Source organism: Aulonocara sp. 'chitande type north' Nkhata Bay, linkage group LG1 (genome assembly GCF_057382095.1).
Source record: "Aulonocara sp. 'chitande type north' Nkhata Bay isolate Kocher_YH1m ecotype deep benthic linkage group LG1, A_spYH_male_GT1.1, whole genome shotgun sequence".
In the NCBI taxonomy this organism is placed as follows: Eukaryota; Metazoa; Chordata; class Actinopteri; order Cichliformes; family Cichlidae; genus Aulonocara; species Aulonocara sp. 'chitande type north' Nkhata Bay.
In genome coordinates, this window is record NC_141344.1 from 14964711 (window position 1) to 14986283 (window position 21573).

The 21573-nt window shown below is 39.5% G+C and overlaps 1 protein-coding gene across 3 annotated transcripts in view; it reads left to right on the forward strand.

Moving 5' to 3' along the window:
• The window catches only part of kif26ba (kinesin family member 26Ba), a 101375-nt gene that overhangs the window by 10091 nt on the left and 69711 nt on the right, over window positions 1-21573 (forward strand). For all 3 annotated transcript variants that reach the window (XM_086283925.1, XM_086283783.1, XM_086283844.1), the window contains exon 3: window positions 20236-20907. In XM_086283925.1, coding sequence (XP_086140051.1) covers window positions 20236-20907 — 672 coding nt within the window. The remainder of the gene's footprint in view (window positions 1-20235; window positions 20908-21573) is intronic.

Here is a 21573-nt window from a genome sequence, read left to right on the forward strand (position 1 = left end):
CAAACGCCAGATCTGAATGAGGGGTGGGGGAGGTGCCCTGCGCTCTTCCTTCTGACTATGCTGTCTGTGTTGAGCGCTCAGTGGATCTGCACTCGACAGTGCAGCCTAGGCGGAGTAGTCGAACGCAGATTCACTGAGCGCTCAACACAGACAGCATCGTCAGAAGGAAAGTTGATAAAATAAATTACAAATGTTGTATTGTTCGATACATATGCGTACCGAACCGAAAGCACTGTATCGAACGGTTCAATATCGATACGAATATCGTTGCACCCCTAATATATATATATATATATATATATATCTGTAGTTTTGTGTGTGAGAGAGAGCGATCATGCCCTCCTGATGCCTTTCAGGTGTGAAAGACATTACCATATAAAGAGGGGACTTTATCAATAACAGCAAGATGATGTGGATGGAGGGATATGTGTGTGAAGAGAGGGAGAGATGCTGATGCAGGCTGAATTGTAGAGGTTCTCACTAGGTTTGTGTCAATTTGCCACCAAGTTTCTCATGTGATTAAAATTTGGTTGATATTTATTTCTATCATACATTTTGTTTATACAGGGAGTGCGGAATTATTAGGCAAATGAGTATTTTGTCCACATCATCCTCTTCATGCATGTTGTCTTACTCCAAGCTGTATAGGCTCGAAAGCCTACTACCAATTAAGCATATTAGGTGATGTGCATCTCTGTAATGAGAAGGGGTGTGGTCTAATGACATCAACACCGTATATCAGGTGTGCATAATTATTAGGCAACGTCCTTTCCTTTGGCAAAATGGGTCAAAAGAAGGACTTGACAGGCTCAGAAAAGTCAAAAATAGTGAGATATCTTGCAGAGGGATGCAGCAGTCTCAAAATTGCAAAGCTTCTGAAGCGTGATCATCGAACAATCAAGCGTTTCATTCAAAATAGTCAACAGGGTCGCAAGAAGCGTGTGGAAAAACCAAGGCGCAAAATAACTGCCCATGAACTGAGAAAAGTCAAGCGTGCAGCTGCCAAGATGCCACTTGCCACCAGTTTGGCCATATTTCAGAGCTGCAACATCACTGGAGTGCCCAAAAGCACAAGGTGTGCAATACTCAGAGACATGGCCAAGGTAAGAAAGGCTGAAAGACGAGCACCACTGAACAAGACACGCAAGCTGAAAAGTCAAGACTGGGCCAAGAAATATCTCAAGACTGGTTTTTCTAAGGTTTTATGGACTGATGAAATGAGAGTGAGTCTTGATGGGCCAGATGGATGGGCCCGTGGCTGGATTGGTAAAGGGCAGAGAGCTCCAGTCCGACTCAGACGCCAGCAAGGTGGAGGTGGAGTACTGGTTTGGGCTGGTATCATCAAAGATGAGCTTGTGGGGCCTTTTCGGGTTGAGGATGGAGTCAAGCTCAACTCCCAGTCCTACTGCCAGTTTCTGGAAGACACCTTCTTCAAGCAGTGGTACAGGAAGAAGTCTGCATCCTTCAAGAAAAACATGATTTTCATGCAGGACAATGCTCCATCACACGCGTCCAAGTACTCCACAGCGTGGCTGGCAAGAAAGGGTATAAAAGAAGAACAACTAATGACATGGCCACCTTGTTCACCTGATCTGAACCCCATTGAGAACCTGTGGTCCATCATCAAATGTGAGATTTACAAGGAGGGAAAACAGTACACCTCTCTGAACAGTGTCTGGGAGGCTGTGGTTGCTGCTGCACGCAATGTTGATGGTGAACAGATCAAAACACTGACAGAATCCACGGATGGCAGGCTTTTGAGTGTCCTTGCAAAGAAAGGTGGCTATATTGGTCGCTGATTTGTTTTTGTTTTGTTTTTGAATGTCAGAAATGTATATTTGTGAATGTGGAGATGTTATATTGGTTTCACTGGTAAAAATAAATAATTGAAATGGGTATATATTTGTTTTTTGTTAAGTTGCCTAATAATTATGCACAGTAATAGTCACCTGCACACACAGATATCCCCCTAAAATAGCTAAAACTAAAAACTACTTCCAAAAACATTCAGCTTTGATATTAATGAGTTTTTTGGGTTCATTGAGAACATGGTTGTTGTTCAATAATAAAATTATTCCTCAAAAATACAACTTGCCTAATAATTCTGCACTCCCTGTATGTTAAATGACCTGAAAAACTAATGCACTTATATCCTACATGGACTGTGCAGTGTTTAGAATTTACAGACAAAGGCACACCAAAGAAAAGTCGCCCACAGAGGTCAAGAAATCTCCCCATATTCTTGTTTTCTATATTCTCTTTCTGTTCACCCCCAAAATGGTGAGGGCAGACAGCTGCTTCTCCTGGAGTCTGGTTCTTCCTTCCTACCCTCATCAAGTGCATGCTCATACAGCATTGTTTGATCATAATAGTTCTTTCTACTGTAGGACTTTGCCTAACAGTTTAAAGTGCCTTGAGGTAACATAAATACAACTAAATCTTTTCAAGAGCTGGGTCATAAATAATCACTATAAACTGATAACAGCTTTGGATGATGGACGTTTTCTGGTTTCCATTTGTAATCCAAGTTCGGTTCATCAATCACGTGAGTAGGCTTTGATTGTGTTCAGGTACATTGCATTTATCTGCATGAATAAACAAGGATGGGCAGAAAAACAGGAAGTCATAAAACAAAAGTGTGTTTCTTAAGCAGGAAGCTGTAAAATATTGACCATTGGCCCTAGAGGCTAAGTCAGCAGACAAGCCAGTAAGTCAGGAGACTGTAGAACTCCTTTCAGCTAACAGATTGAATGCATGCAAATATGTAAAATAACAAAAATAAGTGATGAGCAGGTGTCAGTAAATGTATTGGCAAGGTCTCTTCTAGGAAAATAAATCTATTAATTAAAAAAGTTGGTATTAGAAAGTTGGTATTTCATGTGTGTTAAATTCAAATGAGTGTGAATAATGGTGGAGTACACTTGGAGGCTTGAACAGGATTTCTGACCATGTGTATCTCATTAGGACAATTGCCAGCCCTTTTGAAATAGACCCCTCTGCTATGGGAAAAGCTGGAACCAGCATAAATGTGCTGATTAAGATCCAGCAGGGATAAAGGGTATGGAGACAAAGTGGTCCAACGCAGCACCCAGCAACCATTGTCTGTACTTGCTGTTTCCTTCTCTTATGCCTCCTTTTGCTTGTACTCTGAATCCCCCCCCCCCCCCCCCATCTCATTATGCCTACAAATGTTGCCTTGCAGAGATGAGATACCAGCAACACAGACACACTAACATACAAGCTCTCTCTCTTTTTTTCCAGATGTCACCTACACTTAACAGAAAACATCCCCTAACCTTAGCTTAGCTACAACTAAAGGTCAAACCTCAGCTCTTGCCCTAACTCCAACCTAAACCTACATGTAACCTTAAAGCTGAATCAGAGTCTTAACCCCAAAACAGTCCTTTTAAGTTCAAAGTGGCCGAAACACTGGCATACACACACTCACAGATGTGCTTTGTTTTTTTCTGCAAAACGAGGCTCTAGAGAAATGAAGATGAGAGAAACAAATATTTAAATTTACGAAAGGAAGGCGAGGAAGAAACCACTCTTGCTCTTGAAGACTGCTCTTGCTAATATTGCTATTATTGTCATTATTGTCACTGACCCAGAGTGGACACACTTAATTAGACTAACTACCCCTGCCAGTAGGCTGCTACATTCAGCAAACTGTGTCTGCGTGGTGACTCCATCCCCTGCAGCCAGAGAAGCTGCATAAAGGTCTGCCTGCTCCGAAAGAGGGCACACGATGAATCTGAGTTTGCCAATGTGAATTAAATAGGAAACTAGTAGGAAAATATGCACATTTTAAAATCCAGCAGATGGATGTGCAAAGTGTTAGTACAGCAGATGCCACTTTGACTCTTGAACTGCAGCCACGGGCTAATTTAAAAAGCAAGTTTGGGAAGTTTTTCCCTAGGGAATTTCTTTTTTTTACTTGGCAAGGCTGTTTCCCTCTGTTTTGTAAAGCATTTGCATTACTTTGTACTAGCAATGGTTTAAAAAAAATTCCAAATTAAGATTCAGTTATGCTTCCTGAAGTTTGGGTGTTTTTATTTGGGTTTCCCCTTATTCCATCTTTTTGTTCACTGTGATTTAAAACAATCTATTTTCTAATAAAGGCCAAAATGAGAAAACATATGTTTAAATGTAAAAATCAGCAGAAATAGAACCAAATTTTACATTTCTAGTACCTCAGTATTCCTCTCAGAACAAACATACTCACCATTTCCGCACACTGGCAAAATTGCAACAACAGGCAAATCATATGCATGAGTGCACATACCCAAACACACCCTGGCACACAACTGGACGGATGCAAACTAATACTAACGTGCACACACCAAAGTACACGGAGATTCATATGAAAACACACACAAATGAACACAAACTGGCATGTGTGAGCGGGTTATTGAGGACAAGTGTGCATTGCTGGATGGTAGTGAAAGTGGCAACAGCACCTGCTGCCATGGGGCCCACAGCTACCATGGCAACTGCCTCTCTGTCACCGAGTAGTTAAGCAGCCATCTTTCTGTCTGTCTTGTCCTGATTCTATATATTGGGCATTTGTGTGAGTGTTGAAAGAAAATGTGACATTCTACCTGTGTGTTGTTTACAAACTGCAACCATGGATCTGTGGAAAAATGGCATATATTGCAAAGTATAGCATCTATCATGTATGCATGTATCCATCTGTCTCTATCAGTCTGTTTGTCTGTGTAAAAAAACCCAAAACATGCTGTACCTGTTCTGACACTGTTTATATCTAAGTTGAAAACTTTTCGATTCCATCATCAAGAGCCAAGATGAAAAGTGAAAATGTTCCAGTGTTCCAGCAGCAGCAGGTGCCAGCGCCAGCTCTCTCTGACGCTGTGAAGTCTCGCTCGCTGAACGGTTTATTTGAAGACCTGCTAACCACACTTCTAACATTAGCCAACCTGCTGTCACAAGCTGATAAATCACACAGAAGCATACACATTCACTCATGCAAACACACACCCATACCAACAGTCACAGGCTATCACACAGTCACACATAGCACATCTATCTTCAGCATCTCGCACTAGGAAAATCTCATGACAGACTGAGGTGTGGGTGATAGGGATGGTTTGTGTGTGTGTGTGTGTGTGTGTGGGTGGGTGTTTCTGTGTGCATGTCTGTGTGTTTTAGTTCTGAACTTTTGAAGTAGGGGCAGTTAACTTTGGCTATATCTCTTCTACTGGCAACTTTACTAGCTAAAATGTGAAAATATACATCTACCGAACTATGATTATGGTATTCAAATCCCATTGTTACATCATTTTAACTTCAATAAAATACTGAGTGTAATTAAAGATATTCTGCTGCCCTCTTTTTTGTAGTTTCTGCATAAGGAGTCATGTGGTTCAGACAGGCATGTCTATGTATTTATTCCTGATGCCGACATTTCAATGATTAGAACTGTGGTCTGGCTATAAAGTGAAGTCATTATAATTCACCTGAACAATACAGATGAAACTAGAGAAGCTTAAAGCAGTATTCAAAGGAGAAAGGATTAGCTTGTTTTCTGTCTCACACACACACACACACACACACACACACACACACACACACACACACACACACACACACACACATATGAAATACAGTAAACTATATTCATGTTTCACTACAGTGCTTGCACTGGCTTGCAGGTTTATATTTAGAATATGAGCTCACCAGTATCTGATCTGTTAACAATCCCTGCTTTTTTAGCCATATGAGATCACACAGTGTCATTTCTGGCTTAAAAATAACAACAAAACAGCTTTGGCAACAGATTTTCTTTCCCGAGGCCACAATTTTGAAACAGTACATTGACTTTAAACGAATTGACAAATTTGTTTGATCAAGAGTCTCACAAATTTACATTTGAAAATGGACCTTCTCAAGTATATTATGTTTCTCTTTTATTATTTCTCTAATTATGCCCCAGGGAATATTTTTCATTAACATAAACAGGGGAATAGTGTAGACTTTAATAGTGAATGTAATTTAACCTAAAAAAAAAAGTCGTCTCTCCCTCACTGTAAATGATCTGCACTCACATTAAATGCCTTACAACCTTAGCCAGAATCTACAAAGTGCTTTACAATATTGTTCTCCTTCAAACACACACACACACACACACCAGTGGAGCCTACTGTGCATGCTGCTCACAATGAAGCATATTGAAAGCTGAAAGTATAGATGTGGGAAACTGAAGAGGAGTGGGATGTAGAGAGAGGAGCAGAAAGGATAGAAGAAAAGATGAGTGTGTGGGAAGAGGCGACAGAGTTGCCTACAAAAAGCTGCGGTGACCTTGTGTACTGTGTGACTGTGATTGTGAGTCCCTACAGTGCCAACATGCCTGCCTTTTAGGGTGAAAACTAGAAGCAGGGCTCTGAGGGTCAGCTGGTCGTCTTTTACAAGTACAGTAATGGCATTCCTGTTTTAAATACACTGCACTGTTGGCCTGCAAAATTAGTGCCTATGAGTATTTACATACATTCCTAGCTGAGCTATATACTGTAAGTTAAGAGGCTGACGGATGCCAAAGACAGGATGACAGGAGAACCCAGTGTGTGTGTGTATTTTAAGCAGGACTGTGAGTGTATTGCGTCAGAGGATTTTAAAGGGCAGGAGGTGCAACCAGAACAAGGATGACATTTAAGCAGCAGACAGTTTTCATTCTGGTTCTCATGGTAGATTTCACTGAAATAGTTGTGTATCAGCTACTGTAGTATTTTTAAAGGCTTTTGATCAAGAACCTCTTTGAATAGGACTTCAATATAACCTAGCAGATTCTTAAAACTAAATCTTAAGTAGCAGATTTTTCCTCTGCTGTCCTTTTTTGTCCTCTCCTTCTTTTCTGTTATCACCCTCTCAAGCCTACTGACCAACAGACATAAATATCATCCACTTCCTCCTAATACTTATCATCCATCTCATCATAACAGCACTCCCTCTGACCTCACATCACTCCTCTCCCATTCCTCCTCTTATCACATGATGGAGGGGGTGAAAGATAAAAAAAAATAGATAGGAAAGGCTGGGGAAAAGAAAAGAGAGAATAAAAACCTAGTCAAAACAGAGTTTAAAGAAAGGGAGAGGCAATAATGCTTATAGACTGGACAAGGGTGAAAGAGGGAAAGTGTGTGTATGTGTGTTTGCTTTTTGGAGAGAGAGAGAAGAGAGTGAGAAAGTAAATTGGCTGTTTGTTCCCAGTCTGCGCTTCAATCAGACACAGAGAATAGCCTCTAGCCGTTAAACTTTCCAATTACCTTGAGCAGATGGAGGCTGTGGGCTCGGTTTAGAGAGGTTGTTGTGGTTGTGGTTGTTGTTGTTGTTTACTGTTATCTGCTATTGACTGTACGTCTACCTACATACATTGTCAGAAAAAGGGACAGGGCTGCCATAGAAAAGCAGGGTTCTCCCTTTTTAATCTTTACCTTCACATATCTCTCCAGTTCTTATTTTACTCCTTGTTTCATCTCTGATTGATCATATCTGGTTGGGCAAGAGTAGTTTAGCTGTTCATATTACAGCCTTGTGACTGAATGGTTGTCATTACGAATTCAGGTTTGGTGACCTTGTGAAATGCGGATGAAGTCTTCCCACTCTCAGTAACAACTGTGCTCTTGAGCAAAGCTCTCCAGCCCCAGCTGTTCCCTTTGAGGACCTCGTTGGGCAACAGTGTAGCACTGTGCTTTGCTTTGCAGAAGTGTATGAATGAGTGCTACTGTGCAAGAATGAAGCCTGGAGAAGAGCAAGCACACTCAGTTGACTTTCGTGAATCTTGGCATATTAAATAGCGTTAGCAGGCTGATTGATATACAGTATATGATATATATGATTATAAAGCTGAGTAAACTAACAAACTGGCTTAATCTTTCTGCATTATTTGTTGTTCAAAGTGCAGTTAGCTTTTTCTACCAAAAACATTTCTAACAATTTTAGCTGTTTAAAATGTGTCCTTGTTTTTCCGTATTGTTAAACAGAAATATTTTAACAAATGAGTTGGTTGGTCCTGAGTGAAATATATAATCACTAGTTAGATATATTTTCCACAATGAAATGTCTTCACCGGTATATAGAGGTATTGCCCATGTCTGCTGAGGGTAACCTGTAAAGCAGCGGGCTTATGTGTTCTCAAAATCATTTGTAGTTTGTAGGATATATCCAGCTCAGGGAAAACAGATCTACAAAAACTGCCTCTCCAGGGAGATGTTCGCAGTGTTGTTGAAGAGTGCCAAAGATAGTTGTTTAATAGTTAATTAATACAAGAGAAGCAGAGACAGTGAGACATATTAATGTTGGATTATCAGTTTCAGAAAATTATAGTACAGACACATGAACCTCCAGCTTAGGTGATTGTCAAACCTGCATATGTGTCAGTCCTTTGCAAATTGTAACAACATCCTTAGATGTGCTTTATATTCAGAGCTAATATATTGTGCTAAAGAAAGAAAAAAAGCTGAAAATGGTTCTTAAAATCAGTCTATTTTTATTCATCCTGATATTAGTGTTTCTCTTAATTCCTTGTGTCTAATAAGAACTTAACAGAGCTACTTGCACAGCTGCAGACTATTAGTCATGTAGGCAATTTTCCATTTGGCCTTTTTTGTGCTGTTTTTGTAGAGGAGGAACACCAAAAATAGAGGGTAAAAGGGAGGGGTTGACACGAATGACATGAAACCAAAGATGTTGCAACTGGGCTAAATGGTACATATGAACTCACTATCAGGTCACCAGGACACCCTAGTTATCACCACTTTACTTCGTCTGAAATTAGGGGCAGCTGAGTGATAGTCTGGAGCTCTGTAACTAAAAATTGACAATACTGACTGAAGACCTGCTAATCACACTTCTAACATTCAACATGTGCGATTTTTTTTTATTTTATTTAAAAAAGGATAGTAATTAAAGTCTTGGTTGTTCATAATAAATGACTTGATATACTGCCTTTCTGCCACACTATTAGAGAGGAAAACTCATGCCATCCACTGGTGATGTGACTTTATATATTGTATCATTTGCCTGCGAAACACATGTGTTTACCTGTTTTTCTCATGTGTGTGCACATACTGTGTAAAGGTATAAATGGAGGTTATTGGGCAGATCTTTACCTTCAGCTCCTCCGGTGCTTCACTAACCTTGGAATGAAACGATACTAGGGGGGAAAGAACGGATGGATAGGAAAAGTGGAGGAAAAGAGGGGAGCAGAGGAGGAGTGAGAGGGCGTCGGAGAGTGTGTATTCACGTGTGGGATACGGCAAGATGGATTACCCAACCCGACGGGCAATTTATCACTGTCACAGAGAGAGAGAGGGGGCAAAAGAGAGGGATTCAGAAGAGAGAGGAAAGGAAAGAGAGGCAGCAAGAGGATGGGATGAAGAGCTTGGGGAAAGACAGTTAAAAACTAGGTGGAGGACAAAAAGAGGAGAATAAACAATTATGAGCGAATACTTTATTTTGTGCTCAGTCAGACACATTTTTACAACTAATCAAGACAAGGTGTAACCCCATGCCTGGAAAGGGTGAAAACAGAACAGAGAAAAGACGGAAAAGGATTTGCTGTGTGGCTCCTGAAGCATAAGCACATCCTTTAAATGTCCTATATTCTTAGTGACTGAAGCTGGAAAAAAGTATAGTTGTGCAGTCTCTATGTAGTGCACGTCATAAGGCTTGGATCCTTTTGATCTTAATATGGAGCATATTAGCAATATAATGTAAAATCAGAGATTTCTCACCAGGGATAGTGAAGACCTGGCATTTTATTGTCAAGCTCTGATGAGTTCCAATCAGTCAGAACAATAAAACATCCTTCATGCTGCTGTACACGTATCCCCTTGTGTTGCCTAACAGCATTGACCCATTGAAGTGGAAATTCTGTCGTCCCTGGCATCCTTTTGGGGCTGATGGTTGATGGCTTATTTTAGAGCATCCCATACATAGATGTTTGGAGACTAAAGCTATCACAGAGCACCATTTCTGTGGTAGATCTACTAGAGGTGTGCCGCAATGTTTACACCTGTTCTCTGTTTATTTAATCGTTTCTTTCTTTCTGATGTGAACAGAGCGGGGTGTGAAATTTTGCCTTGCTTGCAGATATCCAATGTGAAACAGGCATTCACATAGAATACATTCTCACCTAAATTAACTAGCCATGTTCCCTCATCTATATTCAGGTGCAAACAACTAGCTAATTGGTAGCTAGCTAGCACAGTGAAGAAGATTATTTTTGCATATACCTCATTTACAGTGCAGATGGTGGACTAATTTTAAAAAAACAGACTGCAGAGTTTATATGCAGTTCATTTACAGTCAGGAAGCACCATCGATAGCCAGATAATTTAAAAACAGGCACCAGCGAGTAACTTTCACATTTAAAAAAAAGAGGCAGCAATTTAAACAGCTATTTCATTTATAGCACTGGGCACTGTTGTGGATGGGCAGCTAATAAAAAAGCCAGGCTGTCTTCCAGCCAGCTAGCTCATTTACACTAGCAGGGAGCCCGACTGTAAACTTAACTCTGTACAGGCCGGGACAAGATCTGCAGCTCGGGCTGTTAATGAGAAGGCAGCATGCATAACAAACAGTGGATGTACAGATACATGGGCTGAAATATTGATGAAGCAAAAATGTAAAAAGTCTCTTTTAATTCACATAAACACTTGTCCTGTTTGCGTGTGAGAAGGACACAGACAGAGAAAGAGATCTCATCTGTCTGTAGCATCTGTTTCCAGTATTTTACATCCTCTTTGATTGACATTACACACACATACACACACACACGCAGGTCAAGCAAGGCTATTTTGGGACATTATATGTTTGTGGGTGAAGAAAAAAACAACTTTGTAACTGATGAGCACTTAACCTAAGCTAATTCATGGCAGCATGCAGACAGCCAATTAATTATGGTTGTCAATCCCGAAGAGTGACTGCATGAATGGCTGGCTGCAGACACAAATGTGTCATCAACATGGTCTGTCTCTTGAGAGTTGTTTGCCCACAACATTTCAAAGGAAAGTAAGATTTCAAAGAAAAATCCATAAAGACAAACAGATAAAAGCATCAAAAGTTTGTCCTCTTTGAATGAACCCACCCTGCTTTCTTTGTCTCAGAGACGGACTACTCACGGCAAGTCTGGCTAACTAAAGGGCTAATGATGGCGGTGACGCTGATATACACGTGCTCCACTGAAAAATGCGCAGAAATTAAATTTCATGTTGTATCATCAACTTGATTTGATGTTTTATGCATGTTTTAAAATTTTGATTGGTTGGTTGATTGCTCTAGAAGCATGTCTTGGCACTCTACAGCCATCTTTAAATGCACCTGGGCATTTCTTTGGACTGTTATTTTGAAGTATCTTCTAAATTAATGCATAATATTTTTTATGTCACCAAGACATAAAAACTGGATATGTAGGATTGCGAGGAAATTCTGTTAAGACCTGCTTAGAAAGTTTGGCATAACATAAGGTTTTACAAAGTGTTTGCTTCCTCTGAAAGTTATGTTTCCACTGCAGTTTTTACTCTTCTGGAATATGTTTTATGACATTGAACACTGTATAAATTGTCAGTCATACAGTAAGAAGCCTTGAAGCCATAACATTATACAATCAAACGTCGGGCAGCACAAACATCCACATAAAAAAATGAACAAGAAAACCCCGAAAGTATCAAGGAAAATTTTGCAGCAAGTAATTTACACCAGAAGTATGTAGGCACATGCTTATGCTAATTAATTTTCACACTGCTGTGACAACACAAACTTTCTAATGCATTTCTCTTTGTTATTAACATGTGTCAACAACACAAGCGAGTGTGTAAATGTGTGCAGGCAAACTGTGTGTCTGTTCATTTAAATGAATGCTTCACAGGATTTATGCACATGTGCTGGTACGCATTTGTGTGTTAGTGTAATAGGTCACAGTTATGTCCTAACCAATCTAACTCCTACTACCATTATTGGATCATCTGAGGGAATGACCAATTAAAAAGGTGATTAAAGGAGACATACTTCAGAGAGGGAAAGAGAGGAGGAAGAGGGGCTGGAGGTAATAAATGAGCGAGAAAGAGGAAACCTTCCGGGGTTCTTTAGTTATTTGTCACAGAGGGGAAACAAAGAAAGAGAAAAGTCTGTGCAGGCAGCGGTTGGTTTGCTTAATATTCTGGCACTTGCGAACATGCTATTAAAGAACAACTTCTGCTAAGGGTTATTTCTGATGTGTGCTACAAAAACACTAATCTTCCACTTAGGTAGCTTTTAAACACAAGGAGTTAATGTAGCTTTTATTAAGTGTAGTGCATTTCAACGTTTTTAATCTATCTGCACTGAATTGTTGGTGTGGTTTTTTATGGATTCTTTACGCAGGCTCTATTTGTCATCATGAAGTATTCCCTGCACAAATATTCTTGTTACTTTACCCGTGTATTTTCTTCTCACATTTATAGTTAAGTCTCAGTGGTGTCATAATCGTTTAAGCGGTATATTTTTTTAGGATTAATACAATCCAATATCACATATAGTTAAATTAATTATTGACATTAATAATATTTTCTTTGTCTTGATTTAGAATTTCTGTTTCTATCATTTTCTATCCGTTACTTTTTCTTTTTTACTTTTCCTTGTGTTCCATTATCTGTTTAAGTTCTGGTTTTTAGTCATTTCCAGTGATTTTCGCAGTGATTTTCTCAAATGGACTTCCACTCCTCTTTGTTTTTGTTTGTTGGTTTGTTTGGTTTTCACTTGTGTCTTGTTTGGTTCTCTTAAATTTGGATTTAATCTGCTTTTTGGAAGTTGTCTTTTTCTCCTGTCCCCACTTGATATTTCTGAAATTTGGGGATTTTCTTCCACTTGTATGTTTTGTATCTTGCGTTTTGGTCCATGATGATGATCCATACTGACATTTACATTGACCACTGATTGATTCTTTAATGTTTCTTGGTATAAGTTAGGTAAAAACTACAGTTTCAGCAGCTTTGGTTCAGCTTCTTTGTTGTTGTTTTTATAAATGATTTTTTTTTCTCCTTACAGTGAAGCTATGAATTTGAACTACTATTCAACTGTATAATTTTGGAGTGTGATACCTTTGTGTATGTAACACAAACATACACAGTGCACACTTTTTTAAGGTATACTTTACCTTTTTACCTTCGTTACCTTCAGGACTGCCTTAATTCTTCGTAGCATAGATTCAACAAGGTGCTGGAAACAGTCCTCAGAGACTGCCACTTGCTGGATATTGTCTCGTTATTGGACCGTTTTCTGTAAACCCCAGACATGGTTGTGCAGAAACCCACTCGGAGCATCAGCAATTTCTGAAATACTCAGCCCAGCCCAACTAGCACATTCAAAGTCACTCAAATAACCTTTCTTCCCCATTAAGATGCTCAATTTGAACTTCAGCAGATCATATTTACCTAATCTGCCTAAATGCAATAAGTTCTCACCATGTTACTGGCTGTTTACATACTTGCATTAATGAGTAGTTGAACAAGTGTCCGGAGAGTGTATGTATATGTACAAGAGAGAAAAAAGATGGTATATGTTTTAGACATAATGGTGTGTGAGACCTGTGCTTGACCTTGGTCACTGCAACATTGGGTAAATATACCGTATATGTGCCTATCCATGGGTTTGATGTGTGTGATGTCATTTATAACCTGTGTGTTATTGACCTTCATCCTGCGAAGACGTCAGACTCAATCATTCACACACATGCACACAGTCTCCATCATAACTGCGATTATGGGCTGCCAACAGAGTTGAAATTTATAATATTTTTATCAGTCTCTTATCTGCTCCATGTCTTTGCTAGTTTACATTATTTGAGTGTGTGCTTACATAGAAGTATATGAGCTTATATAATGTGTATGCTCGCTTGTTGTCAGAGCAGGTGCAAGAGACCGTCTGCATCTCTTCTGCATGAATTCACTGATTCCTGACCTGCTGAGAAGTGCCTGTGTGTCTGTGATAGGGTAAATACAGGAGCAAATAGTGGAGAAATGGATGAGCAGAGGGATGAGTGAAGGCATGGGAAGGAAAGATTTATTCTGCTTTGTCACTCATATGGAACTGATTACATACATTCTCCAGAATAAACTGGCAAACAACAATGAAGACTACACATATAATGCACGTCAGTCAGTTTTCTGTCTGTCTTCTCTTCCCACCTTTTCTGTTTTCTTAGTTTTGAATGTGATATGATGCTATGAACTGATGCTAAATATAGACGTGGAATCAGTTACAGACAGAAAATAGGAATACAGTAAAGGAGGTGGGTCAAAGTGTTGTCTCATAGTCAGTGGTGGAAAGAGTATTTTTCCATGTATTTGTGTGTGTGTGTGTGTGCTTATGAAAGGGATGTGTCTTGTTGAGCTTGACAGCCTATTTTCCTGAATCCTTTACCTCCTGCACACTCACAGACACACACACACACAAACAGTGAGGGCGAGCTGTCTCTTTTCATCAAATCTCAGTAATAGCATCCTTCTGTGTCCAGTCTGCACTCATCCACCCACACACACACATATAAACGCACACAGTCAAACACACTGACTGTCAGCCACTAAGAGTTGCTGAGGTCACTTTTCAGTTACGATGGACTCAATCGCCATCTCTCTCTGCTTTTCCCTTATTCTGTCACTCCATCTTTGCAGCGTAGAGCCGAGGATGTGTTTGTCTCCCATGTAGGAGGAAATGAATCACACTCGCACACACATATAGACTATCTGTGATGCTGCGAGTGATTGAGTCACTCACAGAATACTGATGAAGTCAGAGGTGAAGAGATGGGTTGAAGAGATGAATAGGTGTGATGAAAGAAGGAGGGGAAGTGAGGAGAGCAGAGAATATGACAGTTCACAGCGAGAAGTTATTATCAAACTGTGCAAAACACTAAAAATCTCTGTTAATCTGCAGAGTGTTTCATATTGGTGGAATTCAAAATTTCCTTTGAATAGAGCCTACCTTGTCTGGTAAGATACTTAACTCAGCTCAAAGTTATGCTGTTCTAATGAAAGATGAGCTGAATATAACAAAAAAAATGCAGTATTAGTAGGGGGAAAATTGCAGAAATGGGGTCATCGAGCAGGCACAGAAAGTATATTTGCATTTTGTGTGTACAAGGTGTTGTGTTCATGGTCAGCGTTTGCAAAAGCTGCCTGTTTTTTCATCCCCCCTCCCCATCTTTCCCCTCGGAAACCACAGCTCTCCTTTTTTTCAGTCAGGCAGCTTGGCTGCTTCTCAAATCTTAGCTAATTGGGAAAAACAAGACCCTCATCTCAAGGACCATACACCGTGTCCACTTTAATGCTGCTTTAGTCGCCTGTCTGCTGTGCTCTCACAGTTAAGTGTGTGCATGTGTGACAGGGTGATAGAGAAGGGTCAAAAGATGCCAAAAGAGATTAAATGTTCCCTTTTTGCCAATTTTTGGCAAAGATAGGACTTTTCCAATTCAGTACAAACAGGAAAAGCGGAAAGCAGGGTTATTGTTTTGGCACCGATGAGAAGAATGCTTCACAATTTGTTCACAGTGGTTTATTTTATCTGTCTCCCTCAATCATATTTTATAACTAACATGAACAGTCTGGTCTAGTCACAATAATTAGAATGTTTATGTAAAGGCTGTAATGGGAAGATATTACTTATAACATATATAAGAAATGAGAATTTCCATTCTAGAGTCATCCCTATCCCATTTCACGCATGTTTTTACTTAAATGTGTTTAAATGCTCGACAATTCTCTCCTTTTCATTTTGAGTTTGTCATTCTTTGTTTTCTTTTATTGCTTTGTGCTGATTAACTCAGTGGCCAACGCTATTTGACATTGACATGGCATTACACTTTTCTTGGACATCTACAATAAGTTTGAGAGTACAGCAGTTTTCTTCCATTTACCAAAAAGTCCTTTTGGTGATGATCTCAGGGACGAAGAGAAATAGACTCTGTCTAGAGTGAAAATTTGAGCTGCACAGGGAGAATTTAGGGTTCTTACATAAGCATTAATAAAAGTAATGTAATTTGAAACCATAAGTCACTACATTAAGAATACCTAATGTTATCATTTTTATGACTATTAATCATTATTAATGCTTTCCCCCTTCAGTCAAAGCACTTCCCATGCAAAGAAAAAGAAAATTAAAACTGTCAACCTGTATTTATGAATCTCATTGATGATTTACATGTTTGATTTGGCGAATATACCAGGCAAAGGATGTTGAATATGGAGCTGCCCGGCAGGAGGAAAAGAGGAAGACCACAGAGAGGATTCACGGATGTAGTGAAGGAGGACATGCAGAGGGTTTATGTGATGGAAGAGGATACTTCAGAAGGGATAGAGCTGCTGTGGCAATCCCTATAGGAAGCAGCTAACAAGAAGAAGTTGTATTTACTGTTAGGCTTCACCTCAACTTTCTCCTTACAGTCTCACTCCAGTAGTCTATTTATTGCCGCTTGAAGTGTGCTATTATTGTCTCACGTCAGGCAGGAGTATGTTTGTATAATGCTATTACTGCATGTGTGTGTATGTGTATGTTTAACAGCATGTTCTGTTCATTATGCTGCTTAGTTTTCACAAGAACAAGTTACCCTTTATCCATAAACACACATGCACACGCTCACATACTCAGTAGGATTTGAACTCATGCCGCGTGTGTGTGTGTATCTTGTGGTCTAGTGGTTTGTTGACATAGTCAAGCAGGCAGTTCTCACATTGAGAGGGTACGTTTTACTTTAAAATGAACACACACACACACATACACACACATACATACATACAGTGTATTGATTGTAAAGCTACAAGCTTGTCATTGAGAGAGGCTTATTAGGTGTGGCAGACAGGATGTTACATTTATTTTATTTTTTTTCCTTTTTCTAATAGTCTCCTATTATGTTATTAGCATAATAAGAGCCACCAAAGAAGCTGACCACACACACACAGATATACAGTTGGGAAGCCTTTGTGTTAAAGCAGTATTATTTGTCAGTAATGTGATAAACAGCCCATTAACTGTTAATAACACCAGTATGATGTATTGAGCGGCTTGATAGATCCAGAAGGGTTGTTCTGCATGTTTTTATCTCTTCTCTGTCAATCATCTGTCTCAATCTTAATGTCTAAATCTGCTAAGAGATATCCATCGCATGAATATTGATTGGATGCACATATACACATGGACATAGAAATTCTGCATCTCCACAACTCGTGTATTGATTAAACTTCAGTAAACAAAGAATGCCCCCTCATCTCTTTGGTAAATACTGTGCATACACATCTTCTTGGCATGATGTACTGTGATGTTCAGACAAAGGTCCCAACTGTTGAGACTGAAGTGTTTGCGCATACATTACTGTGTCTTGGGTTATTTAAACAGCTGTATGAATCTTTACCAAAAACGAGATTTGAAAGCAATGGCTCTGAGATGCTGCAGTGCTTGGTAATAGCATCCTTTAGAAAAGATTCATGCTAGGGTGAGTACATCCCGAGGCACATAAAATAGCAGAGAAGTGATGCTCTCGGTTCTTATTCAATCTTTTCTAAGTTAAAATGCCATGAGATGGTTTTTACATTTAACCATGCACTCAGTCTGTAACTATCACTTAGGCAGAAAAGGGAACGAGGATGCGCATCCTGTTACACAAGAGGTGGGCTAGTTGAAAGCAGGAAGGTTGCACTTTGTAGCACCATCTACCACAGGTGTTTAATTGAATTACAGAGCTCTGAAGCAGACATGCACACCACACCTGCATTTGGGTGAATAATAAGCTCACAAAATCACAGTCATTTGAATCCTACCATAAGTCTCAAGGGTCCTAAGCAAAGCTAAATTTTATGAGGAAAAGCCATTTCTATTTAATGACCTTTGCAAGATAAAGACCTTAATGCTTTATGGAAAACCTAAAAAAAAAAAAATTTCACCAGGGTCAAATGAGGTTTAGATGCAGATCTGTATCAGGGTGTGCGTGTGCTTGTTAACTTTGATATTGAGTCCAAAGAGTCATGGCAGGAGATTTAAAGTGGCTTTGCTCTATCCAAGTGGTTCCAATTAGTCTGGAAAAACATATACAGGCTCAACACGCACCTTTTAATATACAAATATCTATGCACAAAGGCACAGATAAGTCCACAGAGATTGGATGAATATCGTGATTCTGCACACAATAATTGTTCTCACACACGCATCCACAAAGAGTAACCGGAAAAAAGTTTAAAAAGAGAGATATAAAGGATATAAAAGAGAAAAATAAACAAACTGACCCGTGTTACTTTGGTTTTTTCTTCCATTGCTCATGTTTAACTGTTGGTTTACATTGTGCGCAATATAAATATGTAAGTATTGACTCAACCTATAGTATGAGTCTCTTTTTCTTCACATTTTTTTCTAACCAAAAAAGGCACAACACACTGTTTTTACACCTCAGTGCCTTTAATGCTGACATTTTTCATATGTGGTGTCTGTGTCAGGTTAACTTACCTAAAGAGCTGATTTATCTATTTATCTGTATACTTATTACAGAATCATATCAATCATGATGTTAAAAGTAAGGCTTTTTGTTTGGGTGAACAGGTTGAACAAAGTATAGAGAAAAGGAGCACTGTTTTTCTATAGAAGCTACTTTAGTATAAAGGTGTTAAGAGGACTATCTTTAGAGGAGCACTCTTAAATGGTATCCCAACAGGAAGTGATTTGTAGTAATGTGGCAACCAGATACACTGTATAGTGAGTGACATCCAGTGACTTAAAAGTTTCATGCCAATGGGCTTAAGTGTGACAAGTGAATCTCTTCCTGTGTGGACACCCCTACACCCCCACTGTGTGGTGTTAAGCTATGTGCATGTATGTTTTTGCCTACAGAATCTACTAACATCTAGTGTGCCTTCTTAATGAAATAAAGTTACTTAATGAAAAGGTTATTTATGTATAGTAAGAAGTGTAGTGTCAAAACTGAAGATGCTTTGCATACATATACAGTATAGTTTGCCTTTTTCAACAGCATGTGTACTGATTGGAGTTTTGGGTATTTGATTCAGGAGATATAGTTATTTTCTGCCGGTCTGCTGCTAAATGACCAAAGATTGATGTGTTGATCCTCCCATGGTGTGCTTACTTTTTTAATGTATATGATCATACTTTAAATACAATTAATATTACCCCTGATCTGTTTTTTTGTTTGTTTGTTGTTGTTGTTAAAAATCACAGATGAACTTTGTTCTGGGTTGTAGTCTCATTTTCCCACTGAAAATATAATGTTTGAATCCCGCTATTTTTATTTCCGATTGTATACATATAATCTGTATACAAATCTTCATTGTATCTCTAGACAATTACCATTTAATGTTATGGTTTATCCATTATATGGCATAAAACAGATGAAATATGTCAAAAAAAAAAGAAGGTAAAGAGCTGGTGGCAGTGGAAAAAACCACTGGAAAAAAAAGTGGGTTTTATTTGTTTGAAATTGTATTAATTTAAATGCTATTCCATCTAGTGTGCAATAAATACATTCATTCAACTCTATTATGAGACATAAATATAAAAGAAACAGTCACAATTTTATTTTTTATTGTTTTTCTTATTGCTAAAACTGATGGTTAACTAAACCTTAATGAATAGAAAAGTGGTTGTTTTTAAAATTTAGCAATAAATTAAGTTATTCCTAATTGATAGAAATTAATAATCAAACACCTAACTTTATGTAATAATAAGTGGCTGCTTGTTTATTAAGCAAATATGCTAACAGATGATTCAAAGGTGCAAAGTCACATTATGCATTTCACTTACAACATACACATCAGACTGAACTAGCAAAATTCAGTAAAAGAAAGAAAAAGGGAGGGTGGGGGGGATCGTATAAGGTCAGTTGCTTTCATTCCTGTATGAGACAACGTTTTGCTGCTAGCTTCTGTCATACTTTTATCCTTTAGACCCCGAGGACATAGTGTGTGTCTGTCTGTGTTTTTGTGTGTACTTGTTTGTTCACTTGGTGTGTCTGTCTTACTACACTCCTTCCCTGAGGCTGAATAACATGCTTCTTGGTTTTTCTATAAATATTCATAGTAAAGACTTGTTCAACATGGCTATGATTTCCTCCTGTCTTATCCTTCGTTATCTTAAAGGTTTTCTTAACATATCTCACTCCCAGCTGTTCTTGTTCATTTTGCTTTCATTCAAACCTTCAGTCATGAGTCTAAATGTTTCCTTTTGTTTTTCTCTCCCTCCTTCCAGGATCCCTCATTCTCGCTCCTTCTCCACGATAAACTTCAGGTGCCCAACAGTTCTCGCCGGGCGTGGAACGAGCGTGACAGTCGATGCGATGTCTGCGCCACCCACCTTACTCAGCTCAAACAGGAAGCTGTGCGGATGGTTCTGACTCTCGACCAGTGGGATTTATCTCCAGCCTCTTCCCCTCCAGCCCTGAGTGGACGATATGGGTCTCAAGCACCTCCGGGTCCGTCATCAGGAGCACCAGGAGGGCCTCTGTCACGTGAATGGCCTCCCTTTCTCCCTTCCTCTTCCTCCCCCTCAGCTGCTGCTGCTGCTGCTTCTCAGCCTGCCCACACATCCTCTCAATCCCCTTCTCCGGTTCCCAGCCAGACCCCAACACCAAGCCCTAGCCATGGATCATGCAGTCCGCAATCTCAAGGTGCAGGGCATAGACTGGGGTCCAAGCCCAGCTCTCTGGGCCTCGGAGGTGGAGTGGACAGAAGAAACGGGTCCCCTAGTTCAGGAAAGACATCTGGTGGGCAGCAGCAGCCAGTGACTGGAGTAAACAGCCCTGGAAATAATGGTGGTAGCAGCAGTAATAATGGGACTGGAGCAGTACTGAGCACGGCAGCTCTGCAGGCACATCAGCACCTGAACAGAACGAATGGAGGAGTCACACTCTATCCATATCAGGTAAAACACCTATAGATGTGTGTATTTTGGCGGTGGGAACGTATGTGTCTGTGCGTGTGTGTATCTTGGACTATCTGGACCGATTCTTCCCACAAGTGCATTGCAAATATCACCATGGAAACACCAGAACTATATCATTATATGATCAAATGATGACAGGCAAGATGGCTAGTCTCTATATGTGAGTCTGACAGATTAGGCAGGAGTTCGGTACATTTACACTGGTCATTTTGCAGGTTTGACTTAACATCCGTAACTTACGTGAAATGTTTGTTCTTGTACTTCAGAAAGAGCTAAGGACAATTTAAACTAAAAGTTTTCTCCTCCATTATAATAAATATATGACTGACTGTCTAGCAAACACAAAAAATGTTATGACTGGGATGTAGATACTGTTAAAAATGTACTTTTTTATAGAGATTTTTGCTGTCAGGGCTTAATATGCTCTAAAAGGACATTTTTCAGCTGTGACACATGCCTCCTGAGTGGGATACATGCATGCTAAGGAGAGAAGGAGAGATAGGAACCAAACACACTGAGTGATGTTAAAAGAAATTCAATTACTTTAAAATCCTTACCACTCAGTTTCTGGAATATTTGTTGATCATATCTCAGTCTGACCCGAGCACAGAGACCCTATTCACACTTGGTTTTGAGATGCGTCCT